At 47.5% G+C, this 13,257-nt stretch overlaps 1 protein-coding gene across 3 annotated transcripts in view; it reads right to left on the minus strand.

The window, feature by feature from the left end:
* RALY (RALY heterogeneous nuclear ribonucleoprotein) overlaps nucleotides 1-13,257 on the minus strand; it is a 118,172-nt gene that overhangs the window by 30,491 nt on the left and 74,424 nt on the right. The window contains exon 3 of one of the 3 annotated variants that reach the window (XM_061441457.1): nucleotides 11,101-11,243. The exons of the other annotated variants lie outside the window; for them this stretch is intronic. Within the exon in view, the coding sequence (XP_061297441.1) occupies nucleotides 11,101-11,196 (96 nt within the window). The 5' untranslated portion in view covers nucleotides 11,197-11,243. The remainder of the gene's footprint in view (nucleotides 1-11,100; nucleotides 11,244-13,257) is intronic. 3 annotated transcript variants of the gene reach the window in all.

Genomic DNA, 13,257 nt, shown 5'->3' on the forward strand with positions numbered 1-13,257 from the left:
TATGGCAGAGAGAAAATGGAGTGGTGGGAAAGCGGGGCTTCCAGGCTGGCTGCAGAAACGCCTCCTGCTCTGGTCCATGAGCCCAGCGCTCAGCTCCTCATACAAAACACCTCTGGCCATGGCTAATGGGTAGCCTCAGGAGCACTCCCAAGATCCAGCGTTGAGCCATGTCACAGCCTAAATAGGGCATAGAATCATTGAATCCCAGACTGGTTTGGGTTGTAAAGGACCTTAACATCATCCACTTCCAAGGCCCTGCCACAGGCAGCAACATCTTCCACTAGACCAGGTTGCTCCAAGTCCTGTCCAACCTACATGATACAGGTTCCTGTGAGGATATATGGGCCTCCAGAAGTAGGGGGGAAATGCGGGCTCCTATTTCATGCTGCCAACCCACCGCTAGGTAACTGAATCACCTGCCAGTGCCACCCAGCTTCCAAAAGGAACTGCTGCAGATGGAGCTTCACTGATGCAATTCTCAGTATTTAGCCATTCTATCTAAGCACAAGTCCTGCACCTTGATGCCACAGCCCCTTTAACACACAAACACTACTTTGATCCCAGCCAAGCTGGTCCTGCTCATCCCAAAGGTTGTGCTGGGCTCCTGGGGCCATCCCTGCCTCTTCCAAGCCATGAGGGCTAAGGCTGGTTTTCCTGAATGACTGAGCAGAAATCAGGGATTTCCACATCACCACGTGCTTCCTGCTGCTGGGGATTTCAGTAAAGCCCCAAGTGCCAGGAGACCTGGCAAAGCCAAGAGCTGGGGAGGACACAGTGAGTGCAGTCACCACAAGCAGATCAAAGGAGTCCCTCTGGGACCCAGATCAAACTGCTCCTCCAAAACACTTGTCCGTGTTTCCTACAGAGAAAACCAGCTGATTGTCCCTACACCTCCACCGGACTTCGGGTCATGGGTATCACCAAAGCCGGGCGCTTGCTCCCCATGGAGCTGAAGCGGGGATGGGGAGCCTTAGGGATGCAGAGCAAGAGAAAATTGCTGGTCGTTGGCACACTAACCTTCAGTTCTTTAACAGCTGAGGTTTCTGACATGCTCCTTTCCTCTCTCAGTTAATTAGCAGTTGACTGCCTTTAAAAATTATGTCAGACACTAAATATGCAGACTGACATAAATGATTATGATACAGAAAGTCAAGCCGCTGAGATGTGGGCTCCTGCCTCACTTGCGGTGGGATTTGCTGAGGTTTGGTTGTCTAAATACCACCTCCAAGGCTCCACAGTAATTGGGGAGGGACCCTCAACTCAAGGAAAGCATCTCATATGGGAAGGATGGAGCCTGCAGGATGGAACAGGGACACCCGAAAAGCAGCTGAGCTGCTCGAGATGACCACTATGTCAAGACCTATGTTGGTAGCCATTCCTTTCCCATTTGAGAAATAATAAATCCTGCTCCCCACCTACTGGTCTTTGCCTCCCCAGTTCTCCAGATGCAAAGAGTAGAAGAAAGCCTGGATTTATGGAGGGTACATCCGCTCCCATGTGCTGTGCTACCCTCAGCATCAGTTCACTTGAAGCCCAGGGGTGACTGATGGTCTGGTGATGTTCCCACTGACGTCAGCAAGTGTTGGGTCAAAGCCAGAGATGAAAGTACCTCATCTACTGCTCTCATTCTTCATCAATACCCTCATGCCACTCTTGCATACCGTGATTATGTGTGATGGTTCAGGACTGTGTGGACTCCTGGGGCTCACTGCTGATGCCATTTATATCCCTTCACACTCTGCCAGCCCTTCTCCAGGAGGGCATCACCCTTCCTATCACAGTGTTAAACTACCACAGAGGAGGCTAAAGACACAGACCCCTTTTTTAATAATACAAGATGATTAGTACCCCATCAGTGTTGTTGATTATGCTCATTCTTTGCTGTAAATGAAGTTTAGAAGTCATTAAAAGATTTGTCAGCTGTGACTTATGAGCCCTTCTTGCTGCAGGGGAGTGAAGCAATGACAAATTCTCTCCACCACCATATCATCTGTTATGTGTTAGAAGTTGCCATGTTCCAATTACCAGGGACCCACTGAATCCATAAATGAAAAGCAACTTGAGTATCCTGCACAGTTGCTGGGACCGTTAGTCAGAGCCAGTGGGATTCACGGCATCAGGCTGAGAGGGAGTCAGGACTAAAACCACTTCAGTGCATGCAGGGCATCACTGGCTACTGCATGGGTTTTTATCAACCTCAATGCTGCCTTGGGCAAACCTCTGGGGAGCTGGATCAACTCCTGCCTTCCCAAGCAGGAGACAAGACTGAAGGGCTGCAGGAGCTGAGGGCTAGGGTTACTGGGACATGACCAGCACTGGGGGGTAGGATGGGGTCAGAAGAGCTCTGCAGTCAAGTCAGAAACAAAATAAAACAAGCAGCTTGCTCATTTTTCTTGCTTGCAGCACAGTGGCAAAGGATACAGTTAGTGCCAGGTGCTGTGCTGCCTTGTCTGCCACTTCTCATGAAGCTGGCACCAAAAACTCCCTGGCTCTGTGGGGACCCTGCAGCTCCCCACCAGCATGGGCTGCTCAACCCTTCCATTCCCATGGGATGCTGAACAGCTTTTCTGCACCAGACACTCTTCCCCTCAGTCATGTAGGTAAGCTACTGGCCCCTGAGTCATGGCAGGAAGACAGAAGCTCTTCAGGTCATCACAGAATCCCAGACTGGTTTGTATTGGAAGGGACCTTAAAGCTCCTCCAGTTCCAACCCCTGCCATGGGCAGGGACATCTTCCACTAGAGCAGCTTGCTCCAAGCCCAGTACAACCTTGGCCAGGTCTCTGTAGCATCCTTTCTCTAGTCCTGGCCCTGGGGACTAGCCCCAGTGTGCAGATTACACACAAAGCCGATGCCTGTCAGTGACTCCCAGTGCTCATCCGCTGCAGGGGAATGGCACGCACCGGGTGTTACCAAACTGCTGGGTGATGCCAGCGAAACACTGCGGAGCTTCTTGTTAACACAACAGCTTATAAAATCAATTAGATCACATTAAATGGCAATTTGGCCCTCATCACACTTAACCTCCATGTGAGCGGGGTAATGGCCCATGGAAGTTTACTGCCTGTGTGGCTTTAATTTGTTGGGCATGGTGGAGGGAGCATTCACAGTGACAAACTTTGCTTTCCCAGGCAACAATATCTATTGCTAAAATCTTTGAGATGGGCTTCTCCCCAGGGTTTTCTCTATGAGACCCCACTGAAGGTGTGCCACGGGAACCAAACCAGAGCAGGGACCGCAGTCATGACTGTGTCTGGAGCTTGTGTCCTGCATCTGGCACTGGCCAACACCTAGCCACTGCCTGTAACACCAGCAGAGGACTAATGTGCCCACTCAGTGCAAAGAACTGCCTGCAGGTCCCCTGAAGAATGTGGCTGACAACCTCACATGCAAAGCTTGATTGTCTTTCATTTACCCTCCCTCACCATGCAGGCTGGCATTTATCCTGTTACCCATACTTTATCCTATTTTACCCTACCAAATCTGATCTTTCATCAGCAAAACTGGCTGCCTGGGTCTGTGTCTACCAACACTCACTCGAGCCAGCGTGACTTTCAGCTGCTGTTTGCTTTCCTTGCTGTGTAGGACATCTTTGACTATCACCAAGAACTGTGAGCAGCAACAGATCTGTCTGAACACGGCTGCTCCACAATTACTCATTTTAACAGTAGCAGTCATTGGAAAAGCAAAAGAAGAATGATTTCATTTTCATAACCTTGAGCTCCCCCTGCCCTGCTTGGATGAGCTTGCCTGCATTATTTTCATCCCCCAGAACACAGACACCACATTGCTCCTGCTGCAGAGAGCGCCGTGCGTCTTTCACACCCGCTCAAGACTTGGTGTTGGCATTCAGATGCCCAGGGCTTCACCAGTGTGGCAGATGATGAACCCCTCCCCAGGAAACCTGCTATTGACCCAAACAGATAAACCCTGGCCATCCAACCCACACTTGATTCCTCTAGTTAGTTCTCATGTGTAAATGCTGAATGAGCCCCACGGGAGCATTTGGGAAGGACCAGAGATGCGATGGGAAAAAAGGATGGCTTGTTTTCTGATACCTGCAGCTTATGGGGCATCAAGTCAGCTCTTATCACTTGAGGCTATTCAAAACATCATTTTTTTTTCCCCCTTTTTTCTGGCTTTGCTGAGGCGTTCTCCCAGTGCTACCTGCCCAGCTGACCTCTGGCTCCTGAGCACAGAGGGGTAAATATCACTGCAGTCACTTCCTTCACAGTTATTTAACATCTTAACTTGTCTCAATGGCTCAGATACGCTGCAACCGGCTTCCAGCTGGGGACAACAGCTAAAACTGGGAGGGCTCTGTATAAAGGGTGTTGATCATCTTTCATGCAAGGAGATAAAAATCTTCCCCTTTGAAGCACCCACAGGAACAACCTACATAGGAAAGCAGGGAGAAATCCTCTCTTACACTATGATCTTTAACCTCCATGTGCCATAGTCCACATCTGCATAAAGGGGTTGCCTTTTGGGCTCAATATAAAGTCATGAAGATTTGCTCATGGCTGCAAATTACCTTGACTAACAGCAACCTGTAAATGCAAATGATGACAGTGATAGCTGCTATATATAACGTCTGGAAGATCATTAATGCCAATCAGCTCACATATATGGAATATACACCTTGTCAAAGTAAAATGAGATCACTTTACAATAAGATCCCAAGCTGGGTTTATAGAGGTAATAATAGTATCAATAAACTCAGACTTCTTTCAGATGTTTGACTTGGGGCACATGTTTCCACTAGAAACCTGAACAGTAAAACACCAGCTTGGATTAAGACCTGGCTAAACAGGGAATTCTCCACCCATCATCACACAGCTGCTGTCAAGGCCCCATCATAGCTGGTTTTTGCACCCATTCTGTCTTCTGTCTTTACTAATGATCTGGAGGAAGGCATTAAACCATCAGTGTTGCTGTCTGCAGATGAGATGAATAACAGAGTGGGTCACAGCAAAATGCATGGTACTGAAGCAGAGCACATGGGCTAGATTCACATGGTGAAGCACCCTCTTTTGGACACAGAAACTATGGAAAGTCTTTGAACTTATTGTGGAAAACTAACTGGACCCAAAGGGCTTATAAAGTCCTGGGGTGATCAGACCGGGTACTGGTTTCGGAAGGCAGATAATCCTGCTAATTCCTGGTCAAAATCCAAGGAAGTCACAGACAATTTGGAGCTACTCAAGTATTGGAAAATACTCTTTTTTTACAAAATCTTTGTTTCTTGACAAAGAATAATGTACCTGGTGGCTTGGCCAGGGGCTGTGAGTGCCATGATGGACAGCGCAAGCGCAGAGGAGAACTTATCAATCTGCTGGACCAAGCCATGACAGCAGCCAGTGACTGAAGGTGAAGCTACTAGACAAACTGAGATGATAAACAAGGTACAAATGCTTAATGCTGTGGGTAATCAGCCTGAGAGACTCCTTGTTTTGATAGATCTTGTACTGGTTTTAAAGCAAGGTGGATTCTTTTCCTAAAAAGCCTGCTGCTGTTTATGTGTTAGTTCATTACGGCATCCAGAGCCATCCCAGGGGCTGATTTATATAGGTGGTCAGATTAAGGGATAATTTGATTTAATAAATTTATTCGGCACCTTATCACACACATGACTGCTCACGCACATGCTGTATTTGTTTCACTGCCAGACGAGCTCTCCCTTCGCCACCACCAGGACATGCTGTCACAGGCAGGAGGTGATCCGGTAGCCTTGCTAAAGGTAATGTTAGTTGTAACACTTTACCTAGAGTCCTAAAGTCGACGAGAATGTACCCCTTTGGCTGTTTCCCCATTTAAAAGATGTTCAGGTCTTACTTTCAACTCTCTTTGAAATGAAATCCACATTTTCATTCAGTCGCTATCACCAGATGAATCCTGATTTCAGTCCAGCCCCAGTCATGCTGTTGGTATCACTAAAACTGAGCAGGGAAGAGACACTCCAGTGTTTACTCAGGGTTCAGTTCTCATTCAGCATGAACAAAACCCTGCTAGCTTAACTAAACTTCACGTGGCCAGCTATGCAATAAAGATGGGTGCTTTGAGCTGATCCTTTACTGACTCGTGAACAATTCCCCTCCTACATGCACACACAGAGACTGGTTCCTGCTGCAATTAACTATCACTGCTCCATTGAGATCACTAGCCAACATATAGTGGGGATATGTGAATTACCATTATGACTTTATTGGGTTTTTTCCTGCCTGAAACCTTGTGTGATGCCATTTCTTCCTGCACTCACAGTCCTGCATTGGGATCAATTCAGCTGTGGCTCCTCCTGGCTGCAGAGCAGAAGATGAAGTGCTAAATACACAATGATATCAAGCTGCATGCGATCACTGCCCTACTTTTGGGAAGCAGCATGTGCAGTATGTGTACTCTGCAGAGTCATTTCTCTTTGAGATACAAATGGGCTGCAAGGAATGGCACAGGTCTCTTGTGCCATGCATAGCAGGAGCAGACAGTGTCTTCTCCACCTAAACATCTGCATTATAGGCCTGATGTAGAGTCTGAGAGCAGGTAAGGAGGGGCAAGATCCAGAGGAGAGGTTTGGGAGCCACAGAGGCTAAATCAAGCTCAACCCAGAGCATGGAGCAGGGAATTACACAGGAATTTGGTGAGATTTCCACACCTTTACAAAGCTCCCTGCTGCCTGGACATCTCCTGACTAGAAAGATTAAAGGGATTAGAGGCTTACAGATGATGAGGCAGGGAAAGGCTTTAAAAAAATACCAAGGTCTTCATTTAGAAGGATGTTTGAAAAGTGAATGGAGTGAGGATTCTCTCCCACAGGAAAGTGGGAAAATTTATTCTGAAGCAAGGTTATTTGACCAGTAAAGTGGCTGGCTCATTCCATGTGAAAGTACTAATGTGTATTTTACACAGTGCAGAGACAAAGGCATCCCTCATTTGCTCCTCTACAAATTAGGTGAAGAGAGTGAATAGGGTTAGTAGGATAGGTAGAGAATATGGTGTTATGAATACAACAACAAAATCACTGCTAAAGTAAAGCTGGGAAGCATTTTTCCACATGAGTAGTTCATTGATTAAAAATTATATCTGGGGTAGGCTGAACACTACTCCCAAAGCATGCAAAAAGTCCCACTGGAGCACCTGCAGGAGTAAAGTGCAGGTATCTTATTTTCCATACACACACATAGTTCAGTATTGGCAACACCCTGCTGAGCCTTCTCCTGGCTTTCACTCCCATCCCTGCCCCAGGAGGGTTGTGCTGTTTCCCATGCTAGCTGATAGCTTGGGTCTGCCCTGGTTAAAAGTGAGGCTATAAAAAGCAGGGAATGGAAAGAGCCCTTGAAGGCTTTCCAAAGTAGGCTTTACAATAAAGAATATGCTTTTCCCTTTCCATTCTCCAGAGGCACAGATCCATCAGCGAAGGGCAGGATGGGTGACGCTGAGCAGCCTGAAGAGGCTGGAGGATTCCTGTCTTGGGTACACCCTCCCAGAGGACATCTTACTCAGGCTTGTTTCTCCTTGGCCCTGAATGCAGCTCCTGCAGAAGAAGCAGCGATTCCCAGTGTAGGTGTCTTTCCATGCTGGCTCTTTCAAGCATGATTTTCCCCATCCTCAGTCCCTGCTGACCTGTGCACCCCAAATAATGTTGTATCACCAGGAAGCCAGGCAGCGTGAAAAGCCTCATCTTCATGGGTTTGTAGAGCTGTCTCTACAAACAAGATTGTGCACAGCTGTAAGAAGGCCCAAGATTGTGCACAGCTACAGCACTCCTAGAAACCCTCTCAAAACTTCAGACCCCAGCACCAAGACCCCTGTTTGCAACACCTCTGAGCCAGCCTGAAGGAGCTCCAACATCTGCAGGCATCTGCTCTGCTTGTGCTTCTGACAGCCCCGCACCTCTTGGTGCAGAAGAGATGCTCTGAGTTTGGTGTCCACCACCACGCATGAGCCTAATACCGAAGAGAGCTCAGCCTCCTTCGCATTTGTCATGAAAAGCAAAGATGGTAAGAGGGAGATTAATACATACAGGGCTAATACTACAGGTGACTTGTTCTGCTCAAGCTACACGATACTGGCATCAGAAAGGAGAATCCACCCTTGTGAGATGCAAAGTGGATGGAAACCAGGTTTGCCTGGATGAAGGGCCTGTCCCCTAATGCAGCTATTTCCCCAGGCCACAGAAAGTTAGTGCAACTGAATCTGGGCCGTGAATCATGTGCAACTGAATCTGGAGTCTCTGTGCCATGGGGCAGATGGTCCCGGGGCAGATGGTCCCAAGGCAAAGCACTGCCGTGGTGGCACTGAGACCATCTACAAGTCCTAGAGCTCCTCTGAATTACTCCAAGGGCTGGATAAGGAGGAGGAGAGGTGCTGTGTCATGGTCATGCAAAAACCCTTCTAAACTGATTTTTGGTGTATCGAGCTGCAACCAACTTACTCCTTGAAGAGCAGAACTGGAGTCACACGTTCTGCTAATAAAGAACACCCAACATCCAGATACTTTGGTACAGAGGAAACACCAAATGGGACATCAAAAGGGAAACAGCCTATGTGGTTAACACAGCATTAAGTCTCCTGGTGCAAATCATAGGTGTGTTATGTGCAGTCCCACCAAGGGGAAATACCTGTCCACTGATGGTCAGAGACAGCACCAATGCTAAAAGCAGCAGCAGAGCTAAACATCCCTCAGCACTTCAAGGCCACACTGATGCCCTTGTCTCTCAGCTGTGTACCCACACAACCAACCCATTACAAACAGATCATTTAGATTCTATTTTAAAGCAGCAACAGGGGTGCAGAGAGGTGTAAATTGTGACATACATTTTACACAGTTCAGCCTCCCCTGCAGCATCATAAACCCTCATGAAAATAGGTCCATGCCAGGGGGTATGAACTGGAGTGTTAAACCTGTTAATCTACTTATACTTCAAAAACCCTAGGTGAAGTTGAAAGAAATTAAGAGAGATTAGGGCTGTTAATGGAATTCAGTGGTTTCAGGTGTTTCAGTTACAAAATCCCAGCCACAGAGCCAACAAGGGTGCTCCACTGAGGCTTCCAGTTCCCAACAGCCTGACCTGGTCATAAGGTTTTTGGAGTCAGATTGTCCCTTGGTTCACTTATACTATGCCTTGCAGAAAGGGGCTGTAATTCCTGGTCTGATTTGCAGTTCACTCCTGCAGAACAATCAATAATCACTATAACCATGCCCTAGCTGAGCTCCTCTCTCTCATTACCCTAATTTTGGAAGTGGTATAACTTTGCTCTTTCCAGGACTTGCTCCTGATTTGTTTCTAGGGTTGCTGCCTATTGCTTTCCAAGCAGCCTCCACTGCTGCAGAGGACTTGCTGGTGGCTCCTGGGAAGCACAGTGGTGTGAAGGCAGAGGTCTTCTACCATGGGTGCTGGCAGGCTCTAGCTTCAGAGGGGCAGCACCCTCTACCACAAGTGAGATGAACACGGTGTCCCCACTTCAAGTGCCAAGTGGCACCGACCATCACTGGCTGAGCACAGAGAGTCCCCTTCTCCCTTGGGCGCAAGCCCTGGGGGTGATTCTCATGCCTCTCCCATTGTCAGTGTGTCCTGGGTATGTGCACAGACCCAGCAGCGCTCAGCCCCAGCCTGGGCAGAGAAACACACTGATTCAGAGGAGGCTGAGATGCTCCTCCTTTGGGCACAGTCTCTGTTGGCACTAATAGTAATGATAGAGTGAGTTGGCAGAGCACATATAAAACTTTTCAAGCTTTGGGTGAGATTTACAGAGCTCTGGGCATAGGAAAGTATTTACTGTGGAGCAGAGGCGAGAGCGAACTGAGAGAGCGGGACACAGGATGGAAGGCAGCATGATTCATCAGTGGGGAAGAGCAAGACAACTTACCTGTTTTCTGCAATTCCATTTTCAGCCAAGAAAAATGAGCCATCATAACAGAAATTATGTGACAGGAAAGGACAAACTGCTCTGATCAAAACAACAGCAGATAACTCCTGGAAGAGCCCTGTCACAGGCACCCAGCTCCATGAGGAGGGTGATATTGAGCTGGGAGGATGCTCCTGGCAGGACGAGGAGACACGGACACTGCGCACCCTCCCCTCCTCCAGGATGCATAAATAAGTACTCGAAAAGCAAGCAGTGCACCTCCAGAATACTGATTCCCCAGCGCTAGTATTTTCTGGCTCCCTTCTACAAAGGCAAGGTGATGTGATTTAAGTCAAAGCATCATAAATATGTGGGAACTTCCTAACTGTAGATGAGGTGAGGCAGAAGAAGAGGGTGGAAAGAAAATACAGAAGCAATGAAAACAAAGCTAATAATGCAAGTTGCTGAGAATGGCTGGCTCCCAGAAATGCCTGAAATGGTTCCCAATGGCAAAGCTTTCATCTGGATCTCCACTGCACTGTTTCCTGCTGTGTGAACCTCGGGGTCAACAGCATCACGTTGGAGCTCCTCTCCAGTTAGCTGAGCCCTGAGCAGCAGTGAACTCCTTTCTGCCACTGTGCTGGCAGAGAGCAAACCCCAGACCCAGAGAGGATTTTATCTTCTTATGGTGGAAGGAGAGGATAGGTTATCAGTCCAAACTAGTCTGCAGTTAGGCCATAATCCCTACTTGGAGATCAGTTAGTAGCCCCTGTTAAAAACTTGACTGGGGGAACAGGTTCAGAGAAGATCCAAGATCTAGGAAATGACTATTGAAATAGAGATCCAGATCTCCATTCAGATCATACAACAAAGACTTAGACACCACCTGAGTCTAAATCAGACCATTTGGAAAGCTCACAGTGATCTGAATGCTGAAATTTTTCCTTATGTTTTGAATCTGTTTCCCTTCAGTTATTCCAGAAACCAGCTGGATCTTAAGTCTGTTTGGTTCCTCCTGGAGAAAGCAAAGAACCAAACAGACCATGCTAGGTGGGGAGAGAGGAGCTCCTGCTGCAAAAGCTCTTTAATGTTTTGCCTTTCCCCATGACTAGGAACAAAACCTGCACCTATGTTGAGCACTATGTTCTTTTGCCACATTCACCCGAAGTGACTTGCCCAAGCCCTCATGATCTAGCTGTGGACGAGGAGAGGACAGTGCACAAACAGCCCCTTTCATTTTGAAACCTCAATCCCATACCCGGGTCTGCCATGTGAAGTGACACAATGCTGAACATCCTTTCCCAGCCTGCTTGTGCAACACGGATGCAGATCCATCTCTGCCATCCCATGTCATCTCCCAGTTCCCTCCACAAGCCGAAATCCCATGATGAATTTGGACTCCTGATCAATTTAAAAACATATCTTTGAGTTGTTTGCATTGGCCTTCTGCCACTTGAGGGTGAATTTCCAATACTCAGAAATACACTACTGATCTTTTGCAAGTGAAGATGTTCACAACTGATATTCCTGTAAGAACTGAGGTTATAAGAAATTAAGACTAGAGGCCCATGGCAGAACCGCAAGGGCTGGCAAACCCTGCAAGAGACTGAGGCTGCAGCATGACACTTCCCTTTGCATAACTTACCCTACAATCATTTATTCATAAAATAAACATTGCTTCTAGCAGAACTTTATTATTAAAAAGTTCCCCTCCAAAACATACGATTCTCATAATTCTAATAAAAATATGAAAATATGGATGAAAAGACAAGAAACAGAAACCTACCAGAAATCCAAGCAGCAAGACCTGTGGATCAGATGCTTTACTGATGCAAGCTGATGGACCTCTGGTGACTTGAGCTGTGTCATGACAATTCACACTGGCAGAAAACTCGGGGCACAGCTATTGTATAAGGTTAGGACTGGCCTGGCAGCAGATTTCCAGTGTAAGCTGAACTCAGCACAGACGTACTTCCATCAGTAAAGAAGCGTATTGGACGCTTTCCAAAAAGTGGAGTCTTATGATCTTGGAGATCAAAATTTAATCATATTTGAAAGAAAAGAGATAAATGAAAGGGATCTTAAGAGTTCATAGCAAAGGTGAGGCAAGCCCTGGGTCCTGGAACCACACATCTCAGAAACCTGCCGCATGTGCAGGCTACTGGGCTTGCTGTGTGTGAATGCACACCTGCCTTGGGTCTCGGGGGCCAGGGGTCAAGACAGCAAGTTTCTAATATGAAAAGATGTTAAGTAGACAAGATGCAGAGAGGAACCCTTTTGTCAGGCAACAGCAGGGAAACCCCATGCCCCAGGGTTTTAGGGTTCTCTCCTCCTGCCTTTACCAGCCGGCATTTACACACTGCATCCTGAGGTCTCTGCCAAATGCATTATGGAAGTAAGGAGTCTTTTGGGGCGATGCTGGTGGTGACAGCACCTCCAGTGTGGTGGAGCACTCACTGGTGATGTCCCTCCACACTGCTCCTGCTCCTCACACAGTGCAAGCCTGGCTGGTGCCCAACAAGGAAAACCAAATATCCTCACTTCAGGAGAAACACGGCCATGAGGACTTTAAAGGCCTGAGCAAGCACTTCACTGTCATACCCCTACATGGGCTGCAGGTCAGCCAAAGGGAATAAGAAGCCCCACTTTCCCCATAGCTCCCCAGTGGTTTGCCAGACCATTCCCTTCCTGAGCCAGACAGTTCTGGCTCTCCTTAGAGCTCTCCCCATTGCCTGTGATGTATGACATCTGGGAACTCTCATATGTGCAGTGGGCAGGCTCATTTATACAGTGTTTGAAAAATAGATGGTGTATGAAGTGCAATTTGGTGTTGTAGAAGAGTTCTGTCCCCCTTGGGGTGTCAGGGCATTTGATTAAAACCCTTTTATGGGAAATCAATATTTTACTCATTATAACTTTCATTCTCAGACCTAAAAACTACTGTGATGGACTTGTAAGATACTGCACTACATGCATGCACACCCGGGTCTGTGCGTTAGGGGAGTAATCCCTTAGCATTTATTTTTCTTTCATAAGCACACATGGAGGTAAATAAGCAGTGAGAGGGTTAGTGACAGGCTGCTGCGGGGATGCATCATTTACTGCTGGATTAAAGGTTCCCACTTAGAAACACTGGGCCAGACCACTCCATGGTCCTAGCCAAGGTGTGAAGAAGTATCTTGGATAAAACTCTTCCAAGGCTAAAACAGCCTAAATCTGTGAACTACACCTAAGGGCAGTGGCGAACACAGAGACTAGAGAGATGCTCAGCTGAATGAAACAAATACAGCCCTGACTTCAGATTCATGACACACAGCTGACTTTTGATTCTGCCTCTGAACCCCTGGAGGCCCTGGTGAGTCCCTTGGCAGCTCTGCACTTTGGTTTTCCCTTCTGTACAATGGGCTGAAGACAC

Source organism: Pezoporus flaviventris, unplaced genomic scaffold (assembly GCF_033815535.1).
Source record: "Pezoporus flaviventris isolate CSIRO_AGI_PZ_B2104156 unplaced genomic scaffold, CSIRO_AGI_Pfla_v1 ptg000213l, whole genome shotgun sequence".
NCBI classification, from domain to species: Eukaryota; Metazoa; Chordata; class Aves; order Psittaciformes; family Psittacidae; genus Pezoporus; species Pezoporus flaviventris.